This window comes from Platichthys flesus, chromosome 9, assembly GCF_949316205.1.
Source record: "Platichthys flesus chromosome 9, fPlaFle2.1, whole genome shotgun sequence".
Taxonomy (NCBI): domain Eukaryota; kingdom Metazoa; phylum Chordata; class Actinopteri; order Pleuronectiformes; family Pleuronectidae; genus Platichthys; species Platichthys flesus.
The window spans coordinates 26677069-26700342 of NC_084953.1; the positions used below are offsets into that span (position 1 = coordinate 26677069).

General features: G+C 41.6%; 1 protein-coding gene across 1 annotated transcript in view; it reads right to left on the reverse strand.

Annotated features, from left to right (window-relative positions):
• ptprfa (protein tyrosine phosphatase receptor type Fa) overlaps positions 1–23274 on the reverse strand; it is a 242174-nt gene that overhangs the window by 137803 nt on the left and 81097 nt on the right. The window contains exons 5-9 of the mRNA XM_062395231.1: positions 19646–19834; positions 15599–15616; positions 12733–12843; positions 8008–8019; positions 3371–3640 (exon numbers count right to left, since the gene is read on the reverse strand). Coding sequence (XP_062251215.1) covers positions 3371–3640; positions 8008–8019; positions 12733–12843; positions 15599–15616; positions 19646–19834 — 600 coding nt within the window. The remainder of the gene's footprint in view (positions 1–3370; positions 3641–8007; positions 8020–12732; positions 12844–15598; positions 15617–19645; positions 19835–23274) is intronic.

Sequence of the window (23274 nt, forward strand, 5' to 3'; positions counted from 1 at the left end):
TTGATGAGATTGTAGTAGGAAGTAGGATGTTTTAAACCTAACATAGAAACATTAGAACCTTCGTGTTTGTTGGACTGAGTACTATAAATGTACTTGTGTTAATTTCTATATCAGTCCACCACTGCTAGTGACTTAATGAGAGATAATCATAAAGAGAATCATAAAGATAAGTTTGTTCACACATCTGAAAAGAGTCTTATCAAGTGTTGGGGTAGACTCCCCAGTGGGTTGTAAATACTTGGGCCCTGCTAGGCCAAGCTGAAACCAGTTTGGCCAGTTTTCAGTCTTAATTCACACCTTCCTCTGACAGGCTGGAGCCAACGGTGAGGACAAAGGATTAAAACTTTTGCAGGGAAAACATTCTCCAGCAGGCCTGAGAATCTCCCCCTGGTGGTTGGAAAATGTCCTGAAGAGCCCTTCAGGACCCCCGCTGAGTTCCAAGCCCCACCCACTAAGGTCGGAATCCTGACATTCTCATTGGCTGAGAGCCAACTGAACCCTGTGACCACTTCCGGAGGAAGCAGGAAGTCCTCAGGTGGTATAACAGTGCTGAGACATCAATAATCGCTGCCATTTTACCCTGCTCTGAAGACATCACCAGGCCCCTTCGGGGCCTCCCAGCTGATTTAGTTGCTAAAGGGGGCAACCTTAACTTTTAGTTTATCAGCCATTTTACCCTGCTCTGAAGACATCACCAGGCCCCTTAGGGGCATCCCAGCTGATTTAGTTGCTAAAGGGGGCAACCTTAACTTTTAGTTTATCAGCCATTTTACCCTGCTCTGAAGACATCACCAGGCCCCTTCGGGGCCTCCCAGCTGATTTAGTTGCTAAAGGGGGCAACCTTAGTTATTTTCTTTCATTCCTTTCATTGTCCCTTATCTCAGTCGACGTTTTTATTTTCAAAAGGACTTTTGCTGTTTTAACTTGAAAAGACCAAACAGGAAATTGCACGCGGAACAATCTCAGACTGTTTCACTTTCCCCACGGACTTTACTTTCTTTTCCCAACAATCTACAAACGGCTTCCACGGCCGTCCCCTGCAGAAGCGCGAGATTCATTCCGCTGAGGAGCACGACCTCCACATCCCTGAAGAAGAAGGACGATGTTCATCCCGTCGAGGCAGCACAAGAAAATCCGCTGTTTGTCCGGTCCAGCGGCGGCTCACCGCTTGAGAGACCACGTGATTCACTGGCCCAACGCGCACGCACACCGCGAGGGTGGTACGGTAAGAGGCTTTATTGTCTGGGCAGATGTTAATCTAATACGTAGCGTATTGTTTTAATACTTGAATGTATTTGTTTTGTATGAGACCGCAGAGTCTCCAGTGTTTTAGCGGCGATTCGCCACTTCCGGTTTCCGGTTACGGCCCTGTGCCATAGTTTTTAAGCGCCGTGAGCAGCGTCTCCAGCTCATTGTGACCGTTTGAACAACTTTAAAGAGACTTTACCGGTCAAACCTCAGCACACAACGCCAATTGGGTGCTGAGTGGTAAAGTAAATGTAACTTGTGTCTGACGGTGCTTTTAAGAGCTTTGCTCTCTACTTGTATACTCTCTCTCTCTCTCTCTCTCCTTCTAAACCGACCTATACACACATCCGATCTGTATTTAGAATACAGTTCATGTAACATAGTTAAATCTATATTCAGAGAGGCTGGACACATCTGGAAGCCATGCGGCCGAACGCCAAAGCAGAGACAAAGAATTCTCTTTGTCTGAAAATCCCTTTGTGTAATTCAGGTGACGACCACCAGTGTGAGCTCCGGCCACATGGTGTCATTAACATAGACTCCATTTTGAATAACGCAAGTTAAACCACCATTTTGAGTCTATTATGGCCACGCCTCCTCTCTCTCTCTCCTCCCATTCTGGCTCTAAATTCATAACGGCTCCGCCATCTTGTGTTGTAGTCAATCCGCCATTTTGAGAGTTTTTAGGCCTTGATTCCACGAATCATGATCGACCGCCATCTTAGATGTGACGTCACCACGTGACTGCGTCATCGCCACGCCCCCCTTCTTTTTCTCTCTCTCTCTCTCGCTCTCTCACACACACACACCCACACACCCACACAGACATAGAGACACATTGATAGACAGACAGATACACACACACACAGATACACATAGATGAATACATGTGTTTTCTAAATTGTGATAAGCGGCTGCTGTTGTTATCTTTGAAATATGGGAGTTTGTTAAAATGATGAATCATTTAATAACACTAACTGTATTTCACATGCACACACATAGACACACATACACAGAGAGACCCTTTGACACAGACACACGCACACACACCGAGACAGACATACATAGGTAGACCGCCGGTTTTACATGTATTTTCTGAATTGTGTTAAGTGCTGCTGCTGTGTTTATCTTTGAAATATCGGAGCTTGTTAAAATGATGAATCATTGAATAACATAACTTTATTTCCCCTTTTAATAAATGCTTTTGTAATTAAAGTATCTGTAGTCTGTGATTATTTGTGCATATGTATGTGATTGCAGCTGGATTATGATTGCCTGTGCTCGAACTTAAAACCCTTCATTGTTTATTATATAATCATTAATACTAAATATTGAGATTATTAATATAACTTATATCATTGAGACTGATATTTTATAGATTGACTCGTTGGTCCCTGTAACCAGGGTGGTGCCCCGCAACAATAAGCAATGATTACAGATTTGTATTATTCTTAATTGACAATTTTATTGTTTTCATTAATTATTTGAACTATTATTAATGGATAACCGTATCATTTCTAATTAAATGTGTTACTGTTCTTAATTAATAGCTTCATCATTTTTGATTATTTTTAATAAATAATTGTTATTTTAATAATCATATTTCATGATTATTAATAATTAGCAAACGTCAATTCTACTCCTACTATTGCACAACACAAGTATCAAGACTCTGTCAGAGCAAATCCATTTTACCTTCCATGGTAAGGTAAAATGGATTTGCTCTGTGGGTCAGAGCAAATCTGACTCTATATTCAGGAGATTTTCACACATGCACGTGATTGAAAATAACTAATAATGAAGCTGAACTCTTTTAATGAGTTGATTAAGAGGGAGTACTGAGGACTTGAAGCTCTATTGTAAATGTATGTCCGCTGTGGAGCCTAAAATCCATAATTCCTTTATTGATTATTTATGTTTTTTAAGTGTAAGAGTAATTGATAAATTATGAAAGTTTCTTTCTTTTAGTAAAAGGAAATACTTATCCATTATTATTATTATAATTTAGTTTTTTTGTTTTTACTTTAAAACAGTAAAATTATTATTATATTTAAGTTCTGCAATATGAGGATTACGTTGTACCAGAAACACCTTACAACCTCTAACCTTCATGGTTTCTCACCTTTGACGGTTATCTGGGCCGTGGTCTGAATCATGCCGAGGGAGGATATGGCCACGCAAGTGTAGTTGGCAGACTGTTGGATGTTTGTGAGCTCCAGGACATTGCGGCCAATAGGCATCTCCTCCTCTCGGGTAAGCTCCACCTCACTAGTCGTCCACTTGACATAAGGCATGGGAGCGCCGACAGCCACACAGGTTAGGTTGACACTGCCTCCAGGCATTACATCATGATTGGTGGGAGGGATGGAGAAACGGGGAGGCACACGACGAACTGCAGGAGTAAAGAGAAGGAGCATGAGCTGACTCCATGTTTGACTGGCCTGAATTGTACTGGCAGCAGTGTGTGTGGACGCATCAGGAAGAATGAGCCTGTGTAAGATCTGCATTTCACTGGTAGATCTGACTGTCCTATCATGCTCTGCTATGGAGACTGACTGTGTTTATTCAGCTGAAAGAGTTTAAACCAACTTTATGGGAAGGGTTTCTTTCCAACTCGTTTCAGCTTAGATCAGCAGTCTTATGTCCTACATGTCATATTAGCGAATGCCATTAATGTTCGTCTGTTAGTTGCTGTTCAGTATTTGATCTATAAGGTTTTTTAAAGGAAAGCTTTGATTTAATTCCATTTTGTCAGGCTGCTTTCACAGTTTTATCTATAGTTTTATACGTTTTCCATTCATTTAATTTCAATTTTAAAGGATCAATGTAAACTATTATCAATGAACATCATATCTAAATTATCATCTAAAAGTAAATGGAATAGACCATATTATTAGAGTGCTTTTTCAGTCTAATCAACCACTCAAAGCACTTTACAGTTCAAGTCGCATTCACACACACATTCTTACATTATTGGCACAGCTGGATTAGTGAAGAGCCTCTCAGACAACAGCACACACAATGTTCAGAGTTGTGGTTAATCTAATGCAAGCAGGACCCTGATAATTGATTCTGATAATGAGCTAATAAGCAAGAAAGACATATTACATACGCATCATATTGTTTTGCTTTATCTTTACATTCATCTTACTAATAAATCATTAAGAAGTTAAAATACTGTGTTTATACTATGAATTGACAGTTTTAAATCAAATATCAATATCATTGTCCGGGTCTGTCGCCTAAGTGTGTTGCTGAATCATCTCAAACTCTATTTTAAAAAGTAAATTGTTCAAAGGGAAGCTGTTGGAACATTGTGCCATCTTTACGATTCATTGTTTCTCATCCATCTCTGTGACAGCTGTCTTTATGTTCTGCCTTTAAGGGTGGCCATTCAGAAGAGATATCAGCTTCCCTGCATTAAGAGCTGTTTTAAGCACTCTTAGTGAAATTAGTTTCCTCTTACAGGAACAAGTGTGGGACACAACTGTTAGTTTGGCTCGTCCTCTCAGAGCCCTATGATGTCGATAAAGCAGTACCTCACATCATGCCAGCTCTGTAACTGGATATTACCGTTAAATAAGGCTGGGCGGTGTTAACCTGGAGAATATGGGCTTTCCTGCAAGGAAGAATGCACCTGCAGTCAACTGTGCAGACAGTCAAGGGAATTTCCATCATATCCTGCAGCTGAGGCACCAAGTGGTCTTGAGCGAATACTGAAGGATTCAGCCCTTAGCGTGGGGATTGACTTCCTAATTACGCTATCTCTGAATTAGTGCAACAACACTGTGTGAGCATTAAGCATGCAGATGGCTGTGTTGCATAAGGGAAGTCCTCACTTTTTTGACTTAGCAGAGCACAGGCAAGTAAATCTGACAAAGTGTGATTTAAGCAATGGTAGATTGGGAGTCTGAGGAGTTTTCACTGTGGAGGGGCTTTTCTAGGGTCTTGTCTTGGTTTAACTTGGTTTAAGAAGAGCAGGGTTACACATACAGTCATTCTATCTTTCAGTGTAGGAAATGTGAGAGGTGATGATAATGGAGTCATGCATGGGGAAGTAGCACTGGCAGTAGGTGGAATATGTTTGGCAGAACAATGGCTGACAACAATTTGTGAGTTTCGAAGGGCATGCAGGGGCTGAATGTTACTGTAGTAGAGACTGTGTCTTTGTGGCGTTGCTCATACAGGAATAGCACTGTCTACTGGTAAGGGCAACTGTAGGCTCTTAAACAGAGATGCTTGCAAAAATAAGTCCCAATGTAGCTGTTGTGCTGGTGAACATGATGTAGAAAAAGAGGATCTAAGAAAAGGCTTAGAACTGAGAGTGGATGATATGCAAGAGGAGGAAAGGGAAAATTTGTAGTGTTGGTGGGGGGTGGATGTCAATCAGGGTAAATGTTTTTTCTTTAGCCATTTACAGAGTCCCTACAATGCTGTGGAAACGCTTCCGTGCTAATTTATTTTAATTACTGATTTAAAATCCTTCAAAACTGATCACAGCCCTGTTGATGTAGGGGCTGTATTAGTCAGGGGAGAGCTTAACACAAGCTTAATCTTCTTTAGAGAATTTATATTTATTTCATTTTCTTTGTCTTTCTCCTCTGGTATTTTACTATCATTGCGCCTTTAGTTTTCAAGTCTTCCATTATTCCAGCTCAATCAAAGCCCCTTTATCTGCCATTACCATTAAATACAAATGGCTTGTTCAGAGACAACAAGAACATAAGAAATGGGGATGGGCATAATTGATCGACAATCGATTATTGATCATCAAGAATTTCGTCGATGACATTATTTTTTCATCGACCAAAAAAATGGATTTTGTTATGTGGCAGGAGGTCTGAATATCCGAGTTGCCCTGAATGCAGCACAATTAGGACGTTAGCAACTGGAGGAAGCAGCCCGGAGCTAGCCTCCGCTGATCGGCTTCTTGTCCGCACACGGACCCTCAGTCCACGGGGAAGGGAACCTGGACAGACCCGGGTTTGGGTGAGGTGTTCCAAAGTGAAGTTGTGACAACAACCGGACTGAGAGGTCGAGAAACGTCAAATCCAGCTAGCTCCCAGCGGCTAGCTGCTCTCTCAGCGGAGCTGAAGAGTACAGCAGCGCATCTTTTCAAGTTTTACTGCCACAAGGGTTGTTCATCTTGTAATAAAGTCCTCAATGAGGAAACACGTTTTTTTTTTCATCTTCACCGCATTTTAATATAGCCTATAAATAGTGAATTTTATATATAAATATTAATGATTATCGAAAATCGATCTTTAATTCTCCCAACAATCGATTAAGACAATTTAATCGAATGCCCATCCCTAGTTCATTTACGCTGAGTTTTGAATAATTCATATGCTTATAAAGAAATACGCTGAAATATAAGCAGGCATACTTGGGTTTGTGTAATATAAGGTATACTGTATGCCTTGGAATTCTCATTGTTAGTTTGAATACTACATTGTCACTTTTTGGCGAATACACAGAGATTTCACAAAATGTTCGGTCATGGAAATTTGGTTTAAAGTCATGGAAAAGTCATGGAAAAGTCATGGAAATCCATTGGTCAAAATGTGTATGAACACTTTAGTACTCTCAAATGGTAGTTCTGATCCCTCAATTTCTGAGCTCCTCTACATTCTCCTACTAATGAATAAGCTGTAAGAGTCCCAGAAAAAAGCTGTAAACGTGTTTGAGGCTATTTTGTTCTCTTGGAGAGTGAGGTTTTCGAGCAGATACAGATAGGAGGAGAGCATGGTATAATCAGTGTGAGCTCAGAGCCTGGTTCTCAGTGTAATTAATGATGGTCAGATAGCAAATTAGAGCTGAGACGAGCCATGCTTTGGAATTTGCTAGGACAATAATAACATGATCAGCATGCTGGAGTGGACATCATGGGACTGACACAGTTCAAAATTTTGTGAAGTGAGCGCAAACTCTTGACTTATTATGTAAAGCTCTTGTTCTTTCACAAAGAAAGGTGTGAGTTTGTAACTGGACACATGATTATCATTATTAATAAAAATTAGGTTATAAAAATTAGGTTATGTTATAGGAAACAGCGCAAGACCCTACAAATAATTACACAATCTAAAAAGCCTGTCAGAGGTGTCCATGTGTCCATGTGAGAGCTCTGTTAATTAACTGGTAATATATGACTCTATAATGTTAAAAACATAATAATTTAACATTGTGGCACTGTGATCAAGGATATCTACCACACATGAATATACACATGAAAGCAAATGCAGGCAGTAGGTTATATGATATATCATTAGATGTTTTACTTTGCAATGTGCAATACAATGTTGATACCAAGTGCATCTGTTGTCTTTGATTTCCTGTTGACATTAATTATAATGCAGATGTAAAGACTTAACCCTAACCCTAACCCTCCCTTTGCACTCTTTGATTCAACAAAATGAAAGTGTCATACCATGCTGTTTAAGTGTTGTATATCTTTTATGTAATCCCATCCAGGTTGGGACATGTATATGAGATATGTAATGCACATTATTGGCATTTAAGAGATGCTCATTTCACAAAATGTTTGAGGAGCAGGCTGCATGAAGCAATATTTAATGCTGTGCAAGACAGCATACAGTGTGAGGAAGGATGCAGTTGGGGGAGCAAAAGAGTTGCACTGTGTGGTTGGGGCCCTGAGAAAGAGGCCGGGACGGGCCTGTGGCGCCCAGCGAGATGCTGGCACAGCACGGCTCCAGTCTGCCAGGCCTTGGTGTTAGGAGAGAAAAGAGTGAAAAAACCAACCTTCCCGTTGATCTGAGTGGTGAGATTTTGATTGTGTTTTTGGATAGCGGGGTGCAATGGTGATGGAGGGATTCAAGATAAAGTGAAAAAAAAATGGGGGAAAAAACGGTAGGGGCAAAATAATAGTGAGAGGAAGAGGACAAGGAGAAACAGAGAGAGTAAAACAGGCAAATATCTGCTTATCCATTAACGTGTGAAAAAATCCCATTGGAGACAAGCGCCTGTGCAGAGTAGTGACACACACAAACACACATCAACCTGTGACGTGCAAAGTCATCAAACACACAAAGAAAAAGGTCATGAAGGATACTCTTTCCAGTGTATTCAGTCAGCCCTTACAAATAAACACAAAGAAGCAGAGGCGGACAGGCACTTACACACCCCTTCACTGTGGCTGTCCTTAACTATTCTCCCCTCAGAGCCATAAAAGCACATTAAACAATAAGAAACAGCTGCCTTCATGTGGGGCTCAAAGGATAAGCATTTGAGAGATGAACAGAAACATATATGGTAAATGAGTGGAAGAAGGGAACATGAGAAACTAAAAACCATAGAGAGTAATATCGAAAGAAAGCTACACAAATGAAAATTGAAACATAAGCTATCAGCATAGCTGAGAATGTTAAAGGTTAAAGCACACACAGGAACTTTGAACAGAGAGCTAGAAGTTATGTACTTCATTATTTCACATTGTTGGCTGCGGCTCTGTAGCTTTACTGGGGGAAACTTCTCATGAACGATACCCAATATTGATTTTTGTCAACACTTTTCAAGAACAAGTCAGCCTTGGGAATATCTTTAAATCAATGTATTTTGGAGAGATTCTTGAAAAGTGTTTTATCTGGCTCTCAAAGGCAATTTTTTTTTATCTCAGGTATGTTTGCTCTGTCATCTGCTTATATATATTGATACTGTATGTATCTCCATGATACACACACACACATAAGCACACCCGCAGGCCTCTTTCACCAGGAGGACTCCATTATTTATTTTTCCTTCACATACAGTGCTGTGAAAAAGTATTTGCCCCCTTCCTGATTTTTATATTTTATGAATATGTGACACACTTAAATGATTCAGATCATCAAACGAATTGTAATATTAGATGACGATTTTGGTAAATACAAAATGCAGTTTTTAAATTATGATTTAAATTATTAAAGGGAAAATAGCTATCCAAACCTACTTGGCCCTATGTAAAAAAGTAATTGCCCCCTAAACCTTATAACTGCTTGTGCCACCCTGGGCGTACACAGCTGCAATCAAGCGTTTGCGATAACTGGGTCTTTCACATTACTGTGGCGGAATTTTTTCCCACTCTTCTCTGTATCTCTCCATCTCAATTGGATGTGAGAGAGATATATCCGGACTTTGACTAGGCCACTGCAAAACCTTAATTTTTCTTTTTTTTTTAACCACTCAGATGTGGACTTGCTGGTGTGTTTCTATCATTGTTCTGCTGCATTACCCAAGTGCACTTGAGCTTGAGGTCACAAACTGATGGCCGGACATTCTCTTTCAGGATTTTCTGGTAGAGAGCAGAATTCATGGTTCCGTCAATTATGGCAAGTCGTCCAGGTCTTGAAGCAGCACCAGACCATCACACTACCACCACCATGTTTGACTGTTGGTATGATGTTGTTTTAATGAAATGCTGTGGTAGTTTTACGCCAGATATAACGGGACGCACACCTTCCAAAAATGTCAACTTTGTTTTGTCAGTCCACGGAATATTTGCCCAAAAGTCTTGGGGATCATAAAGATGTTTTTCAAATGTGAGACGAGCCTTTGTGTTCTTTTTGGTCAGCAGTGGCCTTCGCCTTGGAACTGTCCCATGGATGCCATTTTTGCCTAGATTCTCTTATTGTTGAATCATGAACACTGACCTTAACTGAGGCAAGAGAGGCCTGCAGTTCCTTAGATGTTGTTCTGGTGTTTTTTAGGACCTCCTGGATGAGTCCTTGATGCGCATTTGGAGTAATTTTGGTAGGCCAGCCACTTCTTGAATTTTACAAAATGCATTCTAAAATAAGCTGGAGAGTAATGCTAATGTAGCTTCAGAGTGGCTGCGGGGTCTCAGAGGGCCCGTCTGTATAAAACGATATATCTCTCTCTTCTAACCATTATGATATTTCAAATGATTTAAGGCAAAGTTCAGGGACATACACTGTGATGGCCCTGCCTGACTGTTGAGACGTGGGTGTGGTGGACAGTTACTGTGTATACCTGTGTGTCCTTTAAGGTACCAGAGGAGCACAGTATTGACAGCCAACCTATTCAGAGCACCTGGGCTTGCTTTGCACCCGGGTCTCTATCGCACATTTGGACTCATCCCAGCCAGTGTTTGCATGCTTTGCTTTTGTTTGACTTTTGTTATGCCTTCGCTCCACAACACTTCACACCTAACTATGTTCACACACTCATATCAAAATTACCGATGTTACTGATGTACACACTCCATCTTTATCGCTACTTCTTGGTTGTTTAATTTATAGCAAACACTTGAAACTACCGTCATCCGTTGTGTCCATCTCCGTATTTGTCATGAGCTGGGAGCACACACAACATCATATACTACCAGTTTTAGCATTAAAAGAGTAATGGAACTAGCTTTAATAGTGTGGCAAATCAGTGCCCACATCTGCCAGCTGTCCGGATAAATGCAAAATGTTGAAAATTCAAGAGACCTTTGAAAAATTGAGGCCAGATGGAGTCCAACTTTTGTGAGGTTGCAATTACTCGTCAATGAAAACACAGCGCTGTATTTTTTTGTGTGCAAAAACTGCACTGTGCAAACTCCAGTGTACAGTGTGCCCGTCCTTATTTAGTATTTGGTGAAAGGATACACAGATAGTTTACAGATTTAACTTGTGACAGCCCCCCTCTCTTCCTCCTATTTCTCCATCTCTGAGTCTGTCCTCACCAGGGTTTCCCCCAGTGCTTTATAGGCCTGGCGGGCCCCCAGGCTTTTCACGCCCCCCCCCCCCCGCCAGGCTAAGCGTCGCTTGTTTATTTATTTAAAAAAAAAAAAAAAAGGTTATGCACCAGAAACATGATACCAAAGACCAAAGTTGAAACCGCAATAGCGACATCTTATGGTCAGTATGTGAACACATAAGGTGAGCGGTCAGGTGTATTTTCCATCACCTGAACCTCCAAAACCACGACCTGTCTCTACCACGCAACAACTTTCACGCGACATGTCACGGAGAAAGGGTAAAAAACCTTGGACTCTTTCTTTTTCCGGAGACGGGGGAGCACTGGAGGAGACGATGAGGCCACTCGTTCACCCCCAGGCCAAGCAGAGAGCATCGCCAGCGAGCCGACCGAGCCGCGGCTCGATGATGAGGCAGATCCAGGGCTAGTTACCGCGGATGTTAGCACGTCGGATGTTAGCGCTTCGGAGCAGCCAGCTGGTTTTTAATTTTGCTATTTTTGCTATATTAAGTTCAGCATTAGATACACTTTGTTTTAGCTGTGGCTTTTTGTGTGTGTCGTTCTTAGGTATGTTTTGCCGGGTGTGTCGTAGTCACCGCCAGCGGGCAACACAAGGATGCTCAATGAGAACTTTCATTGAAGCTCCTTGTACTACGTACAGGCAAGATGTGCTAAACGCACATATTGGTTCTCTACACATCGGACAAGCATTGAGATGGCAGCAAGCAAAAGCAAAAGTAAACAATAAATAATGTATATTTCATATTTATTACCAATATGAAATATCTATTATGAAATAACTAATAGCTACCACGTTTTTCATGTTCTAGGTATGTCAATCACTGAAGCCTTTGAGCCAGTGATTAACATCGAGCACGAGGCAATAATATTTATTTTTATTTTATTTATAATTTTTTTGTGATGGTAAACTGTATTATGTAATGTTAATAAGTATTGTTAATTAATGTCTTATAATAACACATAATTGGCATAATTTCAAAATTAACCCTTTTAACATTTATTTTTTTACAAAAACACGGACGGTCGGCCGCCGGTCGGCTTCTCTAGCGGCCCTTACGCCAGGCTCAGTAAGTTTTCTGGGGGAAACCCTGCTCACCATAATTAAACTAATCTGTTTTGGGTACGCATTCTCCTTAAAGGGAAGGATAAGGGAAATATAAAACCACCAGCGCCACTAACACAGCCAGTAACATCTCAATCTCTCCCTGGGTCCAGATGTGCCAGGCACATCCTGTCTCCAAAATACCAAATGCGCACAGTCACACACTGTTGGCTGGACATTTAACTGCACTTTACATGGTAACCTCTGCGAAAAAAATAGACCCTATTTTTTCATTGAATACAAATTGCGAATGGCACATCCTGTCACCAAAATACAAAATGCGCAGTCACTTTCCCTGAGCACATGACGGACTTGTTCACCCGTGATGAGTCCAAACAGCCCCGAACACACTAACAATGTCCATTCACCAGGGGGCTAGGCAGGTCAAGCAAATAAAAAAAAAGACAGCGGAGTGCATAATAGTGCATAAATCATCGGCCCAGAGAACAAATTCAGACAGACAGGGAGACAAGGAGTGTGAGAGCAGATAATAAACAGGTATCAGCAGGTTTGATTTGCACTGAGCTTAATCCAGGGAGCCAGGTTCCGTATTAGCAGTGGGGTGCAGAATATCTCTGACTTGAAGTTGACGAGGGAGGCCTTAATGCTGAAGGTGATGACCTGAATGGCAGCAGGGAGGGTTGGCTAGTGTCGAGGGATCTTACCTCGCACATAAAGGTTAGCTGGAGCAGAGTAGCGAGTCCCAGCGCTGTTGACTGCCACACACTCGTACTTGCCCTGGTCTGCCTCCTCACTGTTCTCAATCTGAAGTGCTCCTGGGGAAGGAGGTTAAAATTTCACTATTTCAGACTGCACCACAAACATTATTACAATACCTCAGAAATGGAAATAGAGAAACATAAACCTGCAATATTTTCATTGCAGCCAAGAAACCAGGATCCACGATTTGATATTTTAGAGAGCTACATCGTCACTATATCGAATCATTATAGCTTAAGAACAGGACGTTTTAGGCTTGAAACTGTGATTAGGCAAAGCCTTTAGTATCACAGTTTGGCTAAACTTGTGTTTTTTTCATTGAACAAAAGCTTTCTTTTGAAACCTAACCTCCAGTTGTGACTCTGATAAAAGCACAGAATAATTCCTAAGGTACAGTGAAGTTGTGGCAGGGAGATTTAATTACGGGGAAAGAAGAAAACATGAGTTGCAACTTGAAACCAGTTGAAACCACAATTTACATCCACATGTAAAATAAACTTGTCAGATATAACTTTCAAGCAATTACACAAACATACAAAATGCAGGTGTCAGTAGAGATTCAATTTAAGATAGAAAGTATTAAAGTATTATATATATTGACTCTGAATATGAAATACATCATGCAGTTTTGCAGAGGACTATAAGAAATGTTAAACATGTACATATTTCAGAATACAATCCTGAAATCCAATATGGAATGGGTTTATAACACAATGTTGCTAGTAGTTGAAATAATGCTTGTGTGTTCTCACATTTCTTGAGAAGACTCTGGGATGCATTCTGCCTGAGCTGTTGTTTACCCCAACCCATCCTCACACACATACACATGCTCACATACAGTGCATGTAGGTAAACCAGCAGTCCTCACAGTGTTGCTGAAGTGTGCAGCAGACACTGATTTAATTTCTTCATATTTTCCCATTTTTGTCTATTTAACTGCATTTTCAGCAATTATGAGGCCTTTAAGGACAAAATGCTTCTTTCTCTCCCGAGAAATGCAAATGTCGGCTGATAGACATTAGCACTGAAAAAGGTTGATCATTGGCGCCAGAGAAAGTTTGAGTTATTTACAGATGGAGACTATGATGCCCTAAACCAGTGATTTTCAACCAGTGTGCCGTGAGATATTGTCAGATGTGCCGTGGGAAATTATCTAATATCTAGTGTTGCACAGATGTATCGGCCGAACATCGGTAGCGGCCGATTTTCGCCTCGTTTACTGACAGTAATAATCTTGACTTTCACCGATATCATTGGCCAATGTTCATTGGTATTTGTGGTTAAACCGCTGGGCACGTGCTGCGGCTGGGGGAGCAGTTGCACCGTTGCCCTCCTCTCCACGCCGCCCGAGGCACGCCTCAACGTTTTTTGTGTGTGTGTGTGTGGGGGGGGGGGTTCCTTGTCCGCAGCGCCTCACGGCATCGCTGCTGCGGGGGCTTTCTTTCTCTTGGACCGCGGGGTGGTATCTGTCGGCATTGTGGAAGGCGGGACCGGTTGGACCGGGTAGGGCAGTCGGTGGCGGCGACTCTGGACGCGTGGCGGGCCCTTCTAGCGGATCACCTCAGCTACTGCGTCCGCTGGGGGAACCTTCCGTTCGTGCGGGGGCCCCCTCCGGCGGTGCGCCTCGGCTGCCGCCTAGCAGCTGACTTAGAACTGGTGCGGACCAGGGGAATCTGACTGTTTAATTAAAACAAAGCATCGCGAAGGCCCACGGTGGGTGTTGACGCGATGTGATTTCTGCCCAGTGCTCTGAATGTCAAAGTGAAGAAATTCAATGAAGCGCGGGTTAACGGCTGGAATAACTATTGGCACCCAAACCATGTCAATCTGAAGAGGGTTGTTTTAGACAAGGTAGAAAGGTGCTGTTTTAAATGATCCTTGTGTTATTTTGACCAAAATATGTTACAGACATTTCATTAAGACCCCAAGGAACCATATACACTGTGGTAAAATGGGCATAATATGTCTCAGTTAAATAAAGTTTAGTTAAATCAAAGATTGTTTCATAAAGCTGATTCAATTTGTGCTCATTAAAAGATAAGAGTCATAAAGGGCTGAAATAATTTAAAATAGTGCTTTTCAATACATTTAGAAACTATATTACTAACTATATGTATTATATGTACTGTGTTAGGCTATAGAGTGTCCTTTTGTGTCATTTTGGTGGTGGTGTGCCCCAGGATTTATGTAAAAAATGTGCCGCGGCTCAATAAAGGTTGAAAATCACTGCCCTAAACAATACGTTATATCCAAAACTTCCTCTGCCCTTAAGCTGTTAAGCCTTCAGTAAGATGCATGCACTGCCTCTCTGTGCTGCTTCATGCATGCAGACAGAGGTCTAACTTATACACAATAATGATCCATTGTTAGCAGTCTACATATCTATTAGTGAACTGAATATGCCCAGAGAAAGGTTTAAGTATAGAGAGCTAGATTCTATAGTTTATCTGAACTGCACAGGGCCTTTATTTCTGCTTTGATTGTCATTCCTTATAGTCTTCCTTTGGAAGACCACTGCTGCCTGTTGATCAGCTGTAACATCACCGGGTGAATTTTCAAATAAGCTATTTGTATTTTAAACATCCTCCCAAGCAAGTGTGCACCCCTGTTTTCCTTTCTCCTCCAAGGGTTATTCACAGTATTGAAAAAAGTGAAGGCAGAGGAAGTGCTGGAACGGGCCGTAGGGCCTAAAGGCTGGAAATGAGGACACAGCGTGGTGACAGGAGGAGGACAGAGGCGATGGAGAACAGGGAGTGGTGAGGAGGAGAGAAGGATTATGAAAACATTTTTTGTTGTACCCAGCATTCTTACCTCTGATTGGTGTACCACCTGGTGAGGTAATTTGAATGCAAATAGGATTAGAGATAATCATTAGAATATAGAGAAATATACAGAAAAAAATAATCAGAGAAAGACAAGAATGGCAGGAAAGCAGAGAGGGAAATGTATTCTCACCCTGTTTATAAACTCATCTGTAAAATATAACACAATGTGATGTCAAAGCATAGAAAGAGGTAAATTATTACTTTCAACCTAAAGCAATGACAACAAATGGAAATGTGTTGATTTTACTTCATGAACATTGCTTTATTTCCCCACCGAGCTGATATCATGTTTTGATCATAAAGCTCTTAATTCCCTACACTTATCAACAGCTGACTATCAAGAACCTGAGCCCTATTTCCCCAGACATAGGCCTGTTTAGGTTCTAACTAAAATGTCTGTTTGTCTCCTTCATCCTGCCATAACAATACACGAGAGAAAGCTAGGGATGTCATCATATCGACCGGATCAAAAGGACCATACTAAAGCATTGAAGGAAACAGACTGCCTTCTCTACCTCTGGTGTATTTCAACAGACCTAATGCCTTTCAATGCACTGGGATGTTGCCGCCACACTGCTGGAGGACTATTAAGCTCCAAAAGAGCAAACTCCAGATTTGTATAGGCATAATCATCTTATGTGGGTCATCTAATGATGTGGCATCACTTTCCCTGCAGACTGCCCTGGGCTTGAATTTTTTTTTTTCAATCAATACTGCACTTATATGTTGAAAGTTGAAATCTTAAATTGTTTAAAAAAGTTAAGATGGACCAAGATTGATCACAAATTTAAAATATAAATAGCTGCTTATTGCAGGGGTCTATCTATCCTGTGCCTAACTTAAGAGTAAATGTATATTCAAAACTTGGCCTCATTCTTTGGCACTTTATTGTAATGATGACCAACAGCTACCTTTGGTGAGTGTGTATATGCATATTTCACTGTTTTACCCTGTAGTTCAATTTCCCTACATGAATCCTAGAGAATCCTGATCAAAATCCCTAGAATTTTAATTTACAAACAATTCAAATGCGTAGAAACTGCCCCTGCGCATTGTGAGTATTGAATTCAGAGCTGTCCTCCTAACTGACAGAAAAACTTAAATCCACCTTGCAGCTGTATCATAAGGCTATTTTTATATCATGTCAGACTGTGTATATATTTTTTTTTGATTATACAGAATGGTCTAAAAACACCTAGGGAATCAAGTGCATTGATGCATCAGGTAATGTGAACACCACTCTGTTGTTTTTGCCTTAAAAATTTCTGAATATTCTTTTGATTAAAAACTAACTTAGCTACAGTTAAGCACATTAACTGCTTAACCAAAAGGAATTTGTCATTCATCACCTAAACATTTCCCTTTTTACAACTCGTCAGCCACTACTTTAAAATTGATTTGATGTAATTGATTTTAACTTTTTACTCAAATCACAATTCAATAAATGGTTCATCCCTGGTACTATTCATTCCAGTAAGACAGTAGTAGCATTTCCTTCTTTAATCTCGCATTTCCCTGATGTAAGTGATCATTACTCTGGCCACTGAGACATGGTTAGCAAAGGGAAGAGCAAGGGATGGTTATTATACAGATGCCATTGATCTGGATAATAAACCATGCCGCTCTTCAGTCAAGATGAAGACAAAACCTGTCAGAAAGGTGGTAAGACATGGCAGAAGGGGGTGGCCTTAGAATCTGTGTGTCCCTTGGGGCCTGATGAAGGGGACATCAACAGCTTTCAGAGGGCTAGGCAGTACTGGGACCTGCCATGACTTTCCTTCTCAGCTGCCAGTGAGCAAGATGACATCTTTGCCACTTAAGCATGGAATCAGGGTGTCATGACAGATTTCAAGGTTCATTGGGAAAAATAATTGGACTTTATTATATTTTCACAATGTCTGGATTGGAAGGATGTTTTATATTCTATGAGTCTGTTGTGGCGAGCACCATCTTCTTTGCTGTGGTGTCCTGGGATGCTGGCATCAAGGCTAAGGACGCCAACAAACTGAAAAAACTGATTAGGAAGGCAGAGTCTGTGGTTGGCTCTAAGCTTGTCACCCTGGAGGAGGTGGTGGAGGACAGGATGCTGGCAAAACTGCTGGCAATCATGGACAATCCCTCTCACCCCCTCCACATAACACTGAACAAGCTAAGGAGCAGCTTCAGCCACAGACTCATTCAACCCCGCTGCTCTAAGGAACTTTCACCCCCCCTTGTTTCCATCGCAGGAGGAGGACGTTGCCGTCCCCTCCGTTCAGCTCCAGCTACGCCGCTGCCAGAGAATCTGGAGGGAGGCTCGGGCAGCGTTGGTTCGCACGGCAGCCAGGAACGAAAGGACGGCCAATCGCCGTCGTACGTACCTACCTACACACCTGGGCAGAAGGTGTGGCTTTCCTCCCGAGACATTCTACTCCAGGTGGAGTCTAAGAAGTTGGCTCCCCGTTACATTGGTCCGTACGAGGTGGTGAAGGTAATAAATACGGTGACCGTATGCCTTAAGCTTCCCGCCGCTCTCAAGGTGCATCCGATCTTCCACACCTCCCTCATCAAACCTGTCTCCACCTGTCCTCTGAGCCCTCCGGCCGAGCCCCCGCCACCCACCCGGCTCATCGACGATCATCTGGCCTACACTGTCTCCAGGATCGTGGATGTCAGACGACGGGGCAGGGGGTACCAGTACTTGGTGGACTGGGAGGGATACGGTCCAGAGGAAAGGTCTTTGATCTCCCGGCGGCTCATCCTTGGCCCTACCCTCCTCCGAGACTTCTATCGGGCCAATTCGGACCATCCTGGTGGGACGACCCCGGAGGCGTCCGTTGAGGGGGGGGGGGGGACTGTCACAGTTCTCTGTTCCTCCAGTGCCTCTCCTTTTCCCACAGGTGCAGCTCGTCCCGTTAGATGACTCGGCTCACCAGGCGCACCTGCACTCATCAAATGCTCACTATGTCTGCCCTAGAATATTATCTCTGTTAATCCTCTTGTCTGTTCTCCTGTCCTCCAGCTACCCCGTCATCTTGCTCACCTGCTTCTCCTCTGCGCTGAAGATCTCCCGAAGCCATCAGCACCCCGTCTATCTACCTTGTCCCACGTTAAATAAACGCCATTGAACGCACCACCTCTGTGCTCTGTGTTTTGCCTCCGCTCTGGGGTCCACCCGACTCGTATCGTAACAGCAAAGGTCTTAAAATGAAACATTTTTACTATTTCATGATTAATGTAAATCATTCTATTGAACTAACAAACAACTTTATATTTCATTTGTTAGTACAGGACGACTCATGTCTTTTTATAAAGGGAAGTCACAATCTGAGCTTGGCTGCTAGGGGGCTGTACATGATGACCATGAAATGGTAATGCATTGGGGCCAAATCGAACCAAGTGGCCTCGGTTTATAAAACATGGCATGTTTGGCCTGCCTGTTACTTTTTCCTTTGCTTGTGCTTAGAGGAGAGCAGGAGGACCATCGGGCCTTGTAAGGGGAAATCAGATTCTTACTGGCCATTGACAGCCATTCCAGATTTTGGTAGGGTTAAAGGAAAAACTGGCAAAAAATCTTAGTGTTATCATCAAAAGCTGCTAGAACCAATTGCTTAGAATTATCAATTACTGTAACCGTGACCAGACAAGGGTGCTGCTAACTTTGAAATTTAAATATTAAGTTGATTAATTCATCAACAAAAACTTACTTTAAGCATTGTCATAATCAGTAAGTAATTTATCAAGATGTTAATCATTTGCTGGTTCCAACTTTCAATTGTAACAACTTGCTGCTTCTATTTTCTATCATGTACATCATGTTTTTTTTTCTCCTTTAAAACTTAATCTAACTAGATATTTGATTTAATAATAAACAGCTTTTGTAATTAGAAAGTACGAACCCTTTTTAGTATATATCAAAAATGCGTTGAAGTTTGAAACCCAGCCAAAGTGCCTGTAAATATGAAAGACCGAGCAAGTCTTGCATAGTGTTACATAATCATACCAAACATCTGAAGTGTTGAACACAAACCTGTGTGTAAGATGATTGCTTTACCTGAACGCAGCTGTTTAATGCGTCCATTGCTGCTGCTGATGTCCACAGGTAGAAAGTCTTTGAACCAGTAGATCTCTGGGTCAGGCTTACCACTGGCGGCACACAGCATCGTAGCAGTACGCGTTCTCTCCACAACCTTAAGCTGGGGCCCCATGTCTATGGTGGGGAAACCATGAGGGATCTGGTCATCTGTGACAGAGACACAAATAAACAGATTGTTATCACGACAGCTGTACGTAATTAGGAGAGGATGCATTTAAGAGCTTGTTCTCCCAATGGAATCCTATCACAGCCAAACCCAGATGTAATTTAAATGTTGCTGGGCCAAAGCGTGACAAATCCGTCAATGGATTTTCTCGTCATGGATCTGTGTGAACGAGAGCAGGGGCAATGCAATTTCACCACGAGGGAAATGTATTCTCACAGTGAAAAGCCTCAACCATCCTCACATAATCTAAATCAGGTATGGTGGTTAGTGTCAGTCTTGCAAAATTATGTATGAAACATAATCAAATCCTGTGCTTGAAAAAAATCTTATTCCACACATGTGTTAATGCTGCTGAGAACACACAGAGTACCACTGCTCCAACCTTTTAATAAACTAAACACAATGCATTTGTAACTGACCAGTAAATACCAGGGTCAATGGGTGTTTTTATGTTGATGACACACTTCAATATGTGACCGTGTATAGAGGATTCACATGTTAGACATATTTTCTCCCTGTACTGTTCAGCATCAGACAATGGCCTCATCCCAAACTTCTCTCTTTAAAACCATGATACTAATTACGAAGGGACAATTTAATGGAACCCTCCAAGGAGGGTATAACTGTAAACAGAAGTAAACAGTGCAACACATGTTTTGAGAAGTCTTATTTGGACCTCTACGTTTATAAAATGTTAGCATTTTGGGGTAGAGCATCAGTCTTATTCTCCACCTGCTTCTGGAGCACCTCCAGCCGCCGTCTGTTCTTCGCTACCTGCTCCCAGTAGGCGGCCAGTAACTCCTCTGCCTCTCGTACCTGCGCCATGTCCTCCTGTTGGGCGCCAGTGTTGCCACGGGGCTCTCCCACACACAGCCTGACACAAATGTGTCACTTTGCAGCATATTTTATTAATATAAATAGTAAACATAAATTAAAAAGCCAAACTTAAACTTCCCTAGCTGTACAGCTCAGTTTGTGTCTCTCATGTCTCTTTTATTATTCCTCTTTGCCTGCTGCGTGTGTTCCTCTTAATCGCTAACAGCTCTCACCTGTGCTGCTTGATCCTCAGTGGGGCAGGTGAAGGTGCTCTCCCAGCCCCCTCACCTCCACACAAATATTTAATACGTTATTAGTAGCAATATTGCTTATGATAAGCACATTATACAAATTCACTAGATTTGATGTGCATGTATTTCTCCACTACAACCATCTGCATTATTGTCACACCTGATTTACTGAGGCAGAGAATTTAACATAACCTGTGTCCCTCCTTATCGGCACAGATTTACATCTTATGCATATTAAGTAAGGAGAAAGGTAGACTTTGGACTGGTGTGTTTGTTTTATGAACACAGTACATGTGTTTGCAACTGAACAATGTCATGCTGATGTGATCCTTGCAGAGCAGCAGATGATATGACAAAATGACAGTTTCGGAAAGAAGTTTATCATCTCAAGGAAGACTGAAACTTTCTAACTAATACTTAGTAATGGCGGCAATGATTACATGTCTACAAGGCCATCATTTGCCTCTGACAGAACCATGGGTAATTCTGAGCAAAATAGCACCTTATATTTAAGTTTTTCCACACTGAAACAATCCCTTGGCAGACCGAACATCAGTGCGTTACAAAAATGTAAATACATTTCACAAATTAAAATGTGGTGATGCATCATAATAATTAACATTATTAAGACTTCATAAGCTGTTTCCAGAAATGTCCCCTGGAGGATTTCCAGAGAAATGAGTTCAGAATTTCTCTACAGTTTGCCTGTCACACATGCACAACATAGAGGGACTTTCTCTGAACATCCACACACAGGTTCACAACAGCAACAAATTCTCTTGTGCCCCAGTGATCCCATCAGAGTTGGTTGTTATCACCAAAACTGTCTTGACATCTTCATCCATATCTTCTACATGCGTCTCTCAGCTTTTTCATCCTGAGGTACTTGTTTACTTTTTTTTTTTCATTTGTGCGTCTGTCGCTTGTTAGAAGTGCCATCAACCTATACCTGTTTTTTAAGTCTTAGGACGAACATGGCTGTGTACCAGTTTATCCTGTATAGTTGGGCATCTCCCGAAAACTGACAACTTTTTGTTTTAGTAACTGTCTGAGTAACAATTAATTGAACTTCCCAGACATGTACTTGCCAATATCACCGTTGGTAGATTCTCCCCTGAAAAACTGATTTGCTGTGCAATTACAATTAAATGCAAGTAAGGGCTTCTTTTTGGAAAACAAGAGAAGCAACAACTTCATTCATGTAGTATCTGCCTACTAAGTTGCGGAGAAGACAGTCACTGTTTTCCCATAGAGCTGGGAAACAAGTACCCTGGCATTTCTTTGAAGAGGTGGAGTGAAATAAACACCTTTTTGTCACTCTGGCACCCTATAAGCTCTGCAACAATTTACCAAAGTTTATGATGCATGTAGGAATTTGCACGCCTCCCAAGACACATAATATACATGCGTGATCTCTGTGATTGTAGTGAATGAAAGGACTTCACAGCAAATATAGCTACAGTATGTGATGGCTGCAGAGCCACACATCTGAGAAAGGAGGGACTATCAGGCTTTTCTGAAATCTCTATTTATTGTGATTAAAATAAAGTAATAAAGTTGAAATAAAGTAGTACTGTCATTATGTTGCAGATTTGTTGTCACTCACAGGGGTCTTTCGGAGAGAATAAAAGTGTGTTGATGTTGAATCTTTCCACTTCTTCTTGTCTTCTTTCTGAACTCCTTTCTGAACTCTCAAAAAGTGCTATGTTTAATGGGACATCCTATCATTTTGTTTTAGCTTAACAGCTTTATACTTGCCACCTCAGATAACCTCTAATATTCAGGTTGCGTACAAGTTCATCACTCTGAGAAATAAGTCCACACAAAGAATGCTGCCATCATCTTGGCACTAGTCCATGTTTTATGACAAGCCCAACATTCCTGCAGCTTTCTCAAAAGCTTAAATCAAGGTGAAACCCTGTCAGGCACTTTGAACCAGGTCAAATCAAATCAGAAAGATTTTTTTAACTACAACAACAGACATCATGTCAGCATACACTGACACCTAATCGGCTTCAGGCTGCATTTTTATGTTGCTTTCAATTTGAGATTTGCCACTCTGCTTCAAGCTGACAACAGGAGCAGCCAGTGTGCACTCTATTTAGTGAGTTGTTCATGCTGACAACTAATATGACTGTAATAAGTATTAGGAGCAGTTGGGATTAGATTGACACTTGAGCACACAACTTTAAGCTTTACTCAGGTCATTACAATTGTTCTGAATTACCTATAGCTTATAATTAACACTAAAACAACCTGTTAACCACTTATAAATAACCATTAGCAATGACGATCCCACCGATCTTTGACATCTCCCTTTTTTTGTTGTGACAATAATTGAACAGCCCTTTCCC